This window comes from Mauremys reevesii, linkage group 2 (genome assembly GCF_016161935.1).
Source record: "Mauremys reevesii isolate NIE-2019 linkage group 2, ASM1616193v1, whole genome shotgun sequence".
In the NCBI taxonomy this organism is placed as follows: Eukaryota; Metazoa; Chordata; order Testudines; family Geoemydidae; genus Mauremys; species Mauremys reevesii.
Genome location: NC_052624.1, coordinates 34986751 through 35000736, shown reverse-complemented (window position 1 = coordinate 35000736; position 13986 = coordinate 34986751). Strand labels below are relative to the sequence as shown.

The following is a 13986-nucleotide window of genomic DNA, read 5'->3' as shown; positions in this document are numbered from 1 at the left end:
CGTAACGAGTCCTTATGCATGAGGTGATCCAATTGGAAATCCTCTGTGAGGACACCGGATGACCCTTCATCCTATCCACTGTAGTGATGAAGAGTTGAGTCGATTTACAGAAAGGCTTGTGGTATGCTCTAAGTAAAAAGCCAAGGCCCTCTGGACGTCCAGGGCGTGAAGACACCTCTCTTCACTGGTGTTGTGTGGTTTGGGACAGAACACTGGGAAGATGATGTCCTGGTTCATATGGAAGGTGGAGACCACCTTTGGCAGGAAGGCCAGGTGGGGCCGCAACTGAACCTTATCTTTGTGGAAGACAGCGTACGGCAGTTCTGAGGTCAAGGCTTTAATTTCTGAGACCCATCTCGCCAACCAGCACCAGGAACATGACCTTCCATGACAGATGGGAAAGGGAGCAGGAACACAGCCGTTCAAAAGGCAGGCCGGTGAGCCTAGAGAGAACCAAGTTCAGATCCCACTGCAGGACCTGTGGGAAGATTCTCTCCAATCCTCTCAAGAATCTGACCGTCATGTCATGGGATTGGCAGGTGAAATGTAGAGATGGCCGCATGATGCACTCTAATGGAAGTGTGCGCCAGGCTCTGGTTCCCCAAATGGAGCAGGTAGTCCAGGACTGCCTATATGGAGGAATGCGAGGAAGAGATGCCCCGTTCGGACGCCCAGGGGGAAAAACCTCATCCACATGGCCAGGTAAGTCAGTCTAGTTGAGGGCTTTCTACTTTCCAGGAGGAATTGTTGGACTCCTTCTGCACAGGTCCACTCCCCTGGGTTTAGCCACACAGCGTCCACACCAAGAGGTGGAGGAACCCATGGTTGGGGTGTAAGAGCCGACTGCTGAGCCTGCCTCTCCAGTCCTGAGGCGTGACTGCTTCGGGCGGGCAAATGCTGGCAGGACATCCCTCTCAATGGGGATCGGTATCACTGAGACAGGGACACATGCATAGGGTTTTCCCTATGCATGTGGAGGAACCGTGGGAGCCGGTGTGGGCGGCACAGAGTGTAAGGATCTCTTGAGCCACTTGAAGAGCTTTGGGTGTCAACAGCATCTGAAGCTGGCTAGGGCCTGCACCATTATGTGGGGTTGAAGGCCCTTTGAAGAGATCACCTTGCTGCCATGGTACCCTCCTCCACCAGAGTGCCAAATTCTGGGGCCTAATTTTGGGGAAGGGACTCTGAACTTTCAGAGGAAGTCCCATAAGTTAAAATTGTACCTGCCCAAGAGAGCCTTGTGGTTCGCCACCCAGAATTGCAGGCTAGCTGTCGAATAAATTTCCCTCCCCAAAAGGTCCAGTCTTTTGACCTCTATTCTTGGGGTTGAACTGGCGTGCCCCTGCTTGTCCTTTCATTGTCCACAGAAACGACCAGTGAGCCTGGTAGTGGATGGGTATAAAAGGTCCTCAAACCCTTTGGCCAGGACAAAGCACTTTTTTTCAGCTCTTTTGGAGGTGGGTAGGAGGAATGATGGGGTTTGCCAGAGGGGGTTGGCAATTTTGAGGACGTCATGCACTGGTAGTGTGACATGGACAGAGGTAGAGGCTGAGGACTTTGAGCAAGGTGTCCACCTGCTCGGCCATCTCCTCCACCTCTAGACCGAAGTTCTTGGCCACCCGTTGAAGCAGGGCCTAGAGGTGCAGGTGTTCTTTAAAATCATCTGGCAGGCTGGCCCTTGAGGATCCCGCCACCACCTCATCTGGGGATGAGGACAGTGACTGAACAGCCGGGGGATGCCCCGGGGCATCATCCCCTGTGAGGGAAGCGGGTTTTGGGGTGGGCACTGGCTACTCTACCCCAACTTCTGAGCACGTTTCCTGCACCAAGCCTGGTGCCGCTGGTGCCATCAACATTGCTCCAAGGTGGTCACCGACAAGTGGTGTGAAGGGGGCATAGGCATCATGGGCATGCCCCACGCACTCCAATAGGGCCACTGAGCTGTCCACTAGCCGTGCTGCCAAGGTGGCAGTGTAGAAGTCAATGCAGCCTCCGGTGCCCAATCACGCCTGTGTTGCCTTGATGAGGAGCTAATCTGCCCTTCCAAGTGGAGGAATCCCTTTCCAGTGACCACGGTAGAGCTGCTGATGCCTGCATTTGTCGACCAACGGTTGACCAGTGCTTTGAATGGGAAGACCAGTGCTGGGGCCCCCCAGACCTGCGCCGAGAAGACAACCGGCGGGAGGCTGAACGGTGCTGGTAATATGGAGACTGGCACCTCCCTCTAGGAGACCCACATTGAGAGGGCAGGGACTACGAACACAGTGCCCATGATCTAGTGCAAGCCCCTGAAGATCTGAGCTGCAAAGCCAGAGGTCTTGGCAGCTGGCTTGCCCTTCTAGGGAGCCTTTGCCGCTTCCTGTGGCACACGTGGTGCCTGCGGCGCTGGTAAAGGCCTCTGCTCTCTAGGTGCCAGGAGAGCCTGGGAAGGCGTTGATCCCGCCACAAGACTGGGTCCCCTACTGCTTCCGGGATTCAGCGGTGGATCCTTTGGGGGGGGCTAAGGGCCCCGACTAGGGAGGCATGTCCATATGGCTCTGGTGTGGGTGGGCAGCCCAAACTGGGTCCTTTGCCCGATACCCCATGGCCTTTCTTGCCCAGTGTCAGGGAGCCGTGTTTCTTGGTCTTCTTTCTGGGCACTGGTGCCGGGGGTGTGCTATGCACTGAGGCCAAGGTCCTGGGAGTAGAGTCCAGCCGGAGAGAAGCCTCCATGAGGACCACCCTCAAACAAATGTTGCTCTGTTTCTGGGTCGAAAGTTTTTACAGTCGCGACATTTGTCTTTCACATGCGATTCCCCCAAGCCCTTGAGGCAACTGCTGTGGGGGTCACTAACAGGGATAGGCCTGTTGCAGTCCAAGCAGGGCTTAAACACTGGAGACTGGGGTATTCCCTGCCGTGGGAGAAGTCCCCGTTGGGACTCTAACTTCTAACTACACTTAACTACTATAAACCAACTACTTACAAGGTCGTAAGGCTCAAAGTCATAAGAGATGAAACCGCTAGCCCTTGCTTCGTAAGGAAAGGCGCTCAGACTAACCACCACAGGCAGTAAGAAGGAACTAAGAGGGCATAGGGCCGGCAGTGCCTGATATACCGACGCATGAGCGTGGAACTCAAGGGGGCATCACAGCCAACCCTACGGATACCACTAAGGCAAAAATCTCCGATGACCCCGCACGTGGGCATATGCATAACTAGAATGGAATCCTCAAGAGCAAGCTCTCAACGAACCACCAGCGGTTTTGGATACACCCAATACCCAAGACTTAGGGTATGTCTTCGCTACTGGCTGGATCAGCAGGCAGCGATCAATCCCTGAGTGCTCTCCTGTACTCCAGCTCTGTGAGAGGCGCAGGCAGAGTCGACGGGGGAGCGGCAGCAGTCAACTCACCACAGTGAAGACACCGCAGTGAGTAGATCTAAGTACGTTGACTTCAGCTACATTATTCACGTAGCTGAAGTTGCGTAACTTAGATCGATTCCCCCCCTCCCCCCGCAGTGTAGACCAGGCCTTAGGGCTAGAAACAGCTGAAAAAGCGTGGCTTGCACTGTGTGACTTAATTATGCTAACAGTAAAGTTTTCAGAAATTACTTAGGAGCCCAAGTCTCACTGAAAATCAATGGAACGCAGGCTTCTAAGTGCTTAAGTCACTTTTGAAAATCGGACTTGGATGCTTTTGAAAATTTTACCCTTAGACAGATGCAATCTCAATTGCTAAAACTCAGTCAATATGCATGTTTGGTTCCCCTCAATGATACAGGTAAGTGAGGCTGCACTAGGACTATAATTCTCCTGATGTGATCCTGTCCTCTTATTCAGAGGTTTCTGGAGAAATAATGCTGTTTAAGATCCTGAAGGTTACTCATCACTACCTCTCCAGCAAACTGCTATTGCAGTTTTAGTATATAATACGGTATGATAATGATAGTCAGTATAAAGGAAAATTTGTTTGGGGCACAAAACAGAATTTATTCTCTGAGTTCAGGCGCACACGTTCAAAGCTGAGTGCTCAGTCACTTAAATCAGTGGTCTGATTTTCAGCAGTGCTGTGCACCAACAGCTACCTTTAGAAATTTTGGCCTCAGACTTTACCAGTTGGAGATCAATTATTGACTTATGTTTACAGTTGCAGCTCACTCATCTGTGAAATTGAATATGTGGCACCTCAGAAAGAGCTCAGCAGAGTTTAATTTCTTATCTGGGAAAAATAATACCTTTTCTCACCCTAAATAATATGTTTTCCTTTCTGTACTTTAAATTCATGGGTCAAGAAAATCCTCTACCGTTGTAAAAGGTTTTGGAGAAAAATTTTGTTTTCTTAACAATAGTTTAAAAATGGTTCTACCTAGTCATTTGCAGGCAACCAGGGGAGGGAAAGACTAGTGCTAGATAAGATTAATCTTCTCTGAAGCAAGGGACAAGCTTGGCTGTGAGAAGCATAACGCTGGTGTATTCTATGGCTGCTGTCGCTACAGACAGTTGCAGAAAAAGAGCCAAGACTTACCTCCGAAGAGCCTGCAATACAGAACTTCAAGGGCCTGAAAAAACCACCTCCAAGTGACAAGTTACATCGACTTAGACACCACACTATGTTGGCAGGAGATGCTCTCCTTAATGCTTGTTTGCATATGTATATTCACGTATCTGAAGAACTGGGTTAAAACAACTCTTATGTCCTGAACATTTGGCCTTCTACAATGTTAATTTTTTATATGTTTAACAAACAATAATGTATGCAGAATACACACCTTTAGTGAGCAGCTTCCTTTCCGACTCCTCCTTGGGAGAGTGAGGACTGTGTGTCCTTTGTTCTGTTTTAGTGCCCAGGAATGTTTGCCTGATACTGAGACTCTGGCGAGGTGTTTTGGGGGATGGCTCTGTTTTGCTGCTGGAAGAACTGAAATAAGACATTACTTGGTACAGAGAAGCTAGGTACCAGGCAAATAAAACTGCCAGCTGCATATAGACTGCTTACCTCATCATTGTGCTATATTCTTTAATCCTCCGGCTAATTAGGTCCCTACTAGTGACACCAGTATCCTGTAAAAAAATCAGTCGAGATCTACTTCATAATCCTAGTTTTGACAATACCATTGCAAAAGCATATCTAACCACCTTTAGCATACACACAACTATTCACATAATCAGATAACATACACTGGGTAGTTGTATAGTTCAATTCCAGTACAGCTAATATGTAATGGGTATTCTCAGGAATAGAGAATACACTGCTACCTCGATACACCACCAGCCGATATAACACGAATTTGGATATAACATGGTAAAGCAGGGCTTTTTTTGGGGGGGGTGGGGGAGGGAGGGCTGTGCACTCCGGTGGATCAATATAACCACCAATATAACCACCAATATAACCGTGTTAATATAACACGGTTTCACCTATAACATGGTAAGATTTTTTGGCTCCCAAGGATAACGTTATATTGAGGCAGAGGTGTATATTCAAACATATTTCAAAAGAAAAAATAAAGACATTGTTTAAAAGATTAAAGAAAAGCTGTGGTGATCAGTTATAAGTTAACTGCTATGATAGGTGTTTTCAAATAAGTGCAGAGGATTTACCCAGAGATTTTCAATAAACTTACATTTTAATAGAAGATGTGTGATTATATTCCCGACACTGCTCTGAAAATCTCAATCTATACACATACAATACCTTCCTACCCACATACGTGGCACTGAAAGTTCTACAGTTTATCATATGGCTGGCTACTTAACAAATGCTTTTAACCACCTCACCAAATTTTGCTTATAGTCCACCTTCCCTAGGCCAACTATTCTAAAACTGAGCAGCTTCAAACAGCTGTAATTAAGAAGCACCATGGAAGTATTTTTCTTCCCGGAACAAAAATGTAAACCTATCAAAAATACATACAAAAAATGTTTTACAAATTCAATATATAGAGAGAGACCGATATCAACATTTATATATAATATGCATGTGTGCATATGCATACAACATGCTCTATCTTCTAATATGTTTATTAGAATTTATGTAAATGAATATGAAAATTACAAAACAGTTTTTTTTTTAAATACCTGTCAATATTTCACTATGGAACTATTAATGGTGCAAAGTTTCTAAGTGAAAACTGCTCCTATACTGCTACTTCCCAACAGGAGTCTGCTGGGACAGAATAGGCCAGAAATTACTGTTCCCACCTGATTACATTGTAAAATAGGGATTTTAACAGGTATTGTACAGTGTAACTTAAAATATGTTTGTAGTTAAATTAAAAATGATTTTTTAAACAACTTTTTAATGGGCAAAAATTATTTTACTATTTCTAAAGTTAAGTATAGATTAACTAAACATCAGATTATTAAATTGCCATCTTTTTATTACTCAGTTATTCTTTGGGATATTTAAACTTCAAAAGACAGATTAAGAATTTCTTCTTCTATGCAAATAGATGTAGTTATATGGGTATCTAATTTCACTGCAGTTTTTCTTTTACTCCCTAATCCCTATTTCAATTTAGTGTCAACCAAAAACAAAAAAATATATTTGTCCTATTATAAATAAAAAAGTATAATGATTAAAAGAAAATACAATAGAATAAAACAATGTATACGATTATACATCAGATATTATATGGCTACCTTGTCATTGAGGTTGCTATTGTCTTGTATAGCCTTAATCCATGCTAACATGTCATCTCGGTCTTCAGCCTGAAATAGATACTCGCAGTCTGATGTGGTGAGCCGAAATACATTTTTCCTCTTGGTTTCACTGTATGAGATATCTATCAAACATGCATTGATACTGATAGGTTGTTCTTCTTCAGATGGAGCTGTCTGCTCTTTTTTATCCTTGTATAAATAAAGTGAATGGCCTCGAAGAACAACATATATTTGCTTCCATGGCCGAATGCTGCCACCAACTCGCTGGAAAATATGAACCAGTTTGTTTGTGTGCATCACACATGTTATTGTTACCTAGTTATAAGCCACATACAAAACTTTTAGAACACAAAGATTGAACACAGGATGGCACAGAACACTCAGCTTTTATATAATAAAAGTACTAGTCACTGACCACTTTGCACCAAGGGAAAGGGAAATTTCTCAACTGTCCCTCCTACCTGAGCATATAATATTGTGTGTGTGGAAATGTGACAGTAGCAAAAGGATCAGACATTTTAAGAAGGGATGGTTACAGAATTAGCAGGTGGTATAACCAAAATTTTCAAAAAGTGACTGGGTGCTCCACTTACGTCACCTTCAAAAGGCTTGATTGTAAGAAGCCCCGAGCTACCTCCCTTCTCCTCTGAAAATAAGGTTCCTTCATCTTTGAAAATCTTGGCCTATGAATTTCCAGTGGGTCCATGAGGTCTGTTCGACTTCAAAAATGATGTAAATACACAAATCTGTCCCACTGTTAGCATAAGAAACATCTACACTCCCATCATTCTAGAAGTTGATTTGCACTAAATAACTAGATCTGAGATTGAAATTACTCACTATTGCTCTTAATTTAAACCAACAGAAATGAAGGCAGCTACGAAGATAATCTATGAAAGAAGATGTAGAAGTTGCCCAATTAAAGCTAAAATGTTTAATGTCACTTTTGTTAGTGTCCCTTACATAATGTCTTACTGCATACAAGAAAGCTTTACAAGGAACAGCTCTTGTCTACAGCTTGACTTTTATTACCCTCAATTTTGGCAGTTGTATTTTTTATATTATCCTTTATGTACATTAGAAAGCACAATACCTTTCCCTTGTCTGAGACAAGCTGTCGAAAATAGAGCCATCCTTCCTTGGAGGCATCGCCAAAGACCTCTGAAGAGGAATCTTTTCTGGATCCAGAGTCTTCTGAAGATTTTTGGCTGTCTGGGACCTAAAGAAAAATAAGAGTCAGAATATCAAGAGGTCCTCTAAATAGATTTCTCAGTAGAGGTCTATATTTAGGTAAATTTTCCCCCTCATCTCCCTTCCTCCCCTGATACATCTCTATGTGAAGGTTTCCTCCGTGTATGGTGCAAGGAAATAATTATCAGGGTATGAAGATTTCTACTATTCCATTAGTACAAAATGATTAACTGTGAAGTCACACACTATTCAAGCCTATGTAACTCTTGAGACATTCCACCTTTATTTATTTTGATATCTTGAGTGCATCATATATTATAGCTCAGATGTGAGATGCTGCAGAAAATGAAAACCAAAGCCTTTTGTTCAGCTATAAAACAAGTCTAATGGCTTTTTAAAGTACCTTTAAAAAATAGTAGAGAAATTGGAGAAGAGCAGTTCACATTTACTTACTTGTCACAGTATGGTGCCTTTCAGGAAAAAATATTGGCATCAAAAGGTCATTTTAGAATGATTAAATAGGTAACAAACAAATTGCCATGATTTCACATATGTGATCCAGCACAATATTTAAAATTCATATAACTCATTAGCAAACACTAATATTCACAACTCTTATAATATTGTTAAATATATTACTAACCTTGATCCCCTTTAAACTAGATACATGTTTAATAGACCTGTTGGGAGAAAAAAGTAGGTATTATAATGAACATTTTGTATACTTTTTAATAAAAAAGTGCATGTGCCTGTTCGTGCGCACACAGATTTGTTCAGGACTTACAATTTTCCTTCTTCTTTATAGTCATCCAATCCTTCATCATAAGACTTGGATCTCTCAGTTTTTGCAGGAGATTGACCATCCAATATACTAGGCCTGATAGATTCTGCAAGTCAATCAAAATAATCAAATACTAATCAGTTGCAATCACATTTTATGTTTTGACTGTTTGAAGCAATAAAACACCATAAGCTGCCATATCTTCCCTGCAAAGAAAAGCAATTTTAAAAGAAAAAAAGTTTTGTTTAAAAACAAAAAACTTACCATGGTCATGGGATAGCTGACGTCGAATTAAAGGAACTGAAGACGTGGGACTGGGAGGAACTGTTGTTATAGTGGGAGCTTGAGCAGCAGAGGCAGAAATAACAGCAGAAGCAGGAATGTGTGCAATATCATGGTCAATACTAGGGCTACTCGGATCATCTACAAGGCAATATGCAATATATTAGCATGTTAAACACTTTAGTAAAAAGCTCAGACTAAATAGCAGGCTGAACTTGCCTCTTCATTAGAATATCAGAAACTAATATCTTAAACATTGGAGGGGGAGGGATGGCTCAGTGGTTTGAGCATTGGTCTGCTAAACTCAGGATTGTGAGTTCAATCCTTGAGGGGGACCATTTAGGGAACTGGGGCAAAAATCTGTCTGGGGATTGGTCCTACTTGAGCAGGGGGTTGGACTAGATGACTTCCTGAGGTCCCTTCCAACCCTGATATTCTATGATTCTATGAACATCCAGCCTTTCAAACATTAAGGATCCAGTTAATTCACATTATTAAAACATACATTTTTATTAAGGAAAGTTGGTGCCATATCCTATGGACATACTAACAGTTACATATTTGGGATAAGACTAAAGAATGTTCATACAACTGTCACAATAGAATTCCTATGTTTAAATGGAATGCTGTTTAAACAGCATGATGTTGGTCACTAAACTATACTTCTAAATTCAGTTGCTGATGCATAAGGCTAAATGCAAGAGAAATGGAATACAAGTAATATTCAGTGCATTACAATTTATGCATAAAACCTCAAATAGTTATTAATCTTCAATCAAAAATTACAAAAAAAAGCTCAAAACAGCAATGTTTGAAATGGCAACATACTTAAAAGATAGCCAAACCCCTATTTAAAAAGACTACTACCTACCAATTATATCTTCCACTAATTGCTCATATAAACGATTGCAGTCTGTACATGTCCAACACCTCACAGTCTCAAAAGCAACGAGGGTCATTGTGCAGTAATCCAAAAAAGCTTAAGCATTTCCATGCTTTTTATATACTACTTACAAGATGAAAAGTGTTGAAAAAACAGGTTTTTCAAAGCGACAGCACAAACATCTCCTAAAATACACTAGGAATACTAGGAAAATACTTATTCCAGTAAAGAGGTACAGGAGAAAGATGGAGAGAACCAGATCATGACCATGTTGCTGAACGGTACTGCAATAATTTATATGTATGTATTCTAAGTGCCATGAATTTTAATATGCAGCGCTTCTGAAAAGCCTATTGAAATCAGTGAACATTCACAAACAGAGGTTTATTCTTTGCTTTGTGTGAACACAACTGCATGCACGGCATTGTGCTTTTCAAATAGTCACTAACAGTTCTGTTCAAAACTGTCAGCTTGTACCATCACATTTTGGTTGCACACTTACATTTTTTAAATGGTAGAAAAGTCTATTACAAGTTTAGTAATTTTATACAGCCCTCTGCTCTATGTCACCAATGGTATGTTAGATGAAAACTGAAGCAATGTCTTGAACTAAGAGACTAATGTCCATTATAAAAAGCTGTTCTATGTTATACTAATGTAAAAGTCAGCAGCAGAACTTACAGAATTTTAGATTGCATTGGCAATTACAACACATTTCAAAGTAAAAGTTATTTTCCTTAAAAGCAGGGTGGATAAACATCAATGATTTAAAAAAAAAATCAGATTTTATTTAAAATCAGATTTTTTTTGATAAAATGCTTTTTGAGGAAGAAACCTATCTAAAGATAGTTTTAATTAAGATATCTTTGAGCTATAATGTATCATCATGGGATAGGGATTATAAATTCAAATTCTAAGTAGGAGACAATATATTCATGTAATGTTTAAGAAAAGTTTTGTAAATGAGTTCCAATAGTTCATGGATTAGGGACCCAATTTTATAGGGTTCCAGGGGCTTCTGTATAGATTATTTAGGTTAATCTTTCTACCTACCCAATGAGACTCAGTGCTCAGTCTAGAAGATACCATCAGAGATTCTTAGTTTTGCATTTCTCAAACTGTGGATTTGTCTCTCCAGAGGACAACATGCTTGTTAACAGCAAAAATGTTTTTAAATAAACAAACAACACACAGAGGTGAGAAATAACAGACCTCAACGTTATTGTTCCTCTGCAAATTTCTGCACACAGAGTCAATCCCTTACCCCTCTCTAGAAGTGCAAAGTGTCAAAAAAGTTCAATGAATAGAAGATTGTGGGGGGCAGAATAGATCTGAACAAGGAGAAGTCTGGAGATAAATGTGAGAAGTGAGGGACATATGCTTGTTTTGTTAAAATATTATATGTTTGCTGCTGAAGAAAAAAATCCAGAATACTTAACGTTGTTGTTTTAGTTAAATAAAGCTATTTATGTGTCTGTCTGGTGATGTTCTCATCCTAATACAGCATGGCAAGAAAATCCTCCAAATATTAATTATTAACCTGTTGAATTGGAGATAGTTCACCTCCCAATGACTTCATAAATATTTGCTTCAATTACCTTTGATAAATGAAATAACCAATCATTTACAGCTATATCAGAAAATGAAACTAATCTGAAAAGTTTCCAAAATAAATCAGTGTTTAAAAATGTATAGTGTGTACCTTCTAAAAATGAAACCTACATCTATCGCTGAGTTGTGAAGAATATGTATTAAGGTTAACAACCAACAAGAATGCACTTTTATTGAGAAAACTTTTATTGAGAAAACTCAATCATAGTTTAAATCAGGATTTAAATCAAATTCACCCTGCTTAAAAGTAATATTTATCTAACTAATTTCAAAGTTTTAGCTACTTCCACAGCAGTAATTAGAGACATTAATAAATCACTTCTGTATTATAGTTTGGGGGTGGGAGAAACCTAGTAATTACATTTTCATTTTCAGAACTACAGCAGTCCCTCATGGTCCTAGTTTCTTCTTTTTCACTGTGCTTCGATCATCCTTTCCAACAGCAAATCCTGAAAAATCCCATACTCTAATTTGGACCAAAGGGGAGAGACTTTGAAATGAACAATTCCAGCACTGCTTCCTTTAACTGGTTCTTAACATGCCAATTGGGAGTGCTCAGCTTGCAGCTCCCCCCCCCGCCGATGACACAGACTTCAGTCAGAATGCAATAACCCCTGCTATGACAAGCTAGAAATGCTGGCATTTGGAATAAATCCACTCAAGCTACAAATACTGGGGTGTTACTTGATACGCGGGATGCTACACAATTTCCCACAGTATGTGCTATTTAACTCATGAACTAGGTTGAACAGAAACACTTCACAAGCCCCTAAACTGGCAGCAACGACTCATACTTTACTGATTTTCATACTAATTCAATTTCTTTAAGATTTACTTTTTTACTAACCTTAAAAGGCTCAAACACCCAATTCAAGGGGTGACAAAATACTACCATGAGTAATAATTTTAAGCTATTTTATAAAAATAAACTAAAACTAAGCAACAGAATTAAAAAAAAAGGAAACATCTGTAATATTTGGAAGTGCCTTTTGTGAAGCAATCAGCTGATCCACTCAGCCTCCAATGAAAGTATTCCTAATTTAGTCCAAGATGTTCACAGCAGAACTCTTGCGCTGTTTTTACTATGGCTAATTTATAAAATTGTGGCTTATTAAGTCAATAGATGGGATGGTGGCAGAAAGGTCAAAATACGTGAAGAGAATGGAGAAAGGAAATTTTTCAAATACAAAGTTACTATTTGTTTACCTAGTTTTTCAGAATTAATGGAAATTTTGCAGTTACAGGGCACACAATATAAACCTGTCTTGGGCTAAGATATCTGGGATATCTGACTGCATTCTGCTTGTTACTAACAGTACTAAATACAATACGGTTGGCATTTATTTTACCACTGTATTATTTCTGTATGTCACTTCACACAAAGTAGTGACACATTCTTGGGAGATTTTTGTGGTGCTGTTAATGCATCTACATGCCTCTATGCACAGAGTGAGAAAACGGTACAGGGGACTCATAGAACCATAGGGTTAGAAGGGATCGCAGAGGTCATATAGATTAACCCCCTGCCAAGGTGCAGAATTTGATGTATCTAAACCATCCAAGACAGATGTCTATCCAGCCTCTTTTTGAAAACTTCCAGTGAAGGAGCTTCCACAACCTCCCTTGGCAGTCTGGTCCATTGTCCTACTGTTCTTACAGTTAGAAAGTTTTTCGTGAGGTTTAATCTAAACCTACCCTGCTGTAGTTTGAACCCAATGGTTCTTGTTTTGTCCTCTGTGGAAAGAGTAATTTTTCTTCATCTTTCTTATGGCAGCCTTTCAAGTATTTGAAGACTGCTATCATGTCCCCCCTTAATCTCCTCTTTTCCAAACAAAAGAACCCAGTTTCTTAAGTTTTTGCTCATATGGCTCGCATTCCATCCCTTTGATCATTTTTGTCACTTGCTTCTAGATCCACTTTCTCTACATCCTTTTTATACAGCGGTGACCAAAATTGGACACCGTACCCCAGCTGAGGCCTAACTAGCGCCGAGTACAGTGGTACTATCACCTCCTGTGACTTGTGTGCTATATGCCTCTGTTAATGCAACCTAAAAACTGATTTGCCCTTTAAAAAAAACAAACAAAAAAAAACACAACAGCATTGCATTGACTACTCATGCAGAGGTTGTGATCCGTCAGTTATCCCCCATTCTGTATTTGTGCATTTGGCTTTTCTTCCAAGTGTAGCACCTTACATTTGTCTTTGCTGAATTTCATTTTGTTGTCTATAGCCCAGTTCTCCAATTTATCAAGATTCCTTTGAATTTTAGCTCTAACGTCCAAAGTGTTTTCAATACCCCCTAGCTTTGTGTCATCTGCAAATTTGATCAATATGCTCTGTATTCCTACATTCAGTGCATTAGTTACAATGTTGAACACCACCCAGCCAGAACAGAGCTCTGTGAAACCACACTTGAGACCTCCCTCCAATCTGACATCATTCTATCAAACTCTTTGTTTGTGGTTGTTTAAGGAAATCTGAAGAAACTCAAACCTCAATTGTTTGGCAACAATTGTTTTACTGTGTTTGGAAGAGGTTGCTAGAGTCTCGTGCAGTGGTTCTCAAGCTTTACCTAACTACTGTACCCCTTT

The 13986-nt window shown here is 40.7% G+C and overlaps 1 protein-coding gene across 21 annotated transcripts in view; it reads right to left on the bottom strand.

Annotated features, from left to right (window-relative positions):
• The window catches only part of ARHGAP21 (Rho GTPase activating protein 21), a 239276-nt gene that overhangs the window by 20455 nt on the left and 204835 nt on the right, over positions 1-13986 (bottom strand). For all 21 annotated transcript variants that reach the window (XM_039522408.1, XM_039522406.1, XM_039522404.1 and 18 more), the window contains 7 exons: positions 8881-9039; positions 8620-8722; positions 8479-8515; positions 7738-7863; positions 6624-6908; positions 4978-5042; positions 4751-4899 (listed from right to left, as the gene is read on the bottom strand). In XM_039522408.1, coding sequence (XP_039378342.1) covers positions 4751-4899; positions 4978-5042; positions 6624-6908; positions 7738-7863; positions 8479-8515; positions 8620-8722; positions 8881-9039 — 924 coding nt within the window. The remainder of the gene's footprint in view (positions 1-4750; positions 4900-4977; positions 5043-6623; positions 6909-7737; positions 7864-8478; positions 8516-8619; positions 8723-8880; positions 9040-13986) is intronic.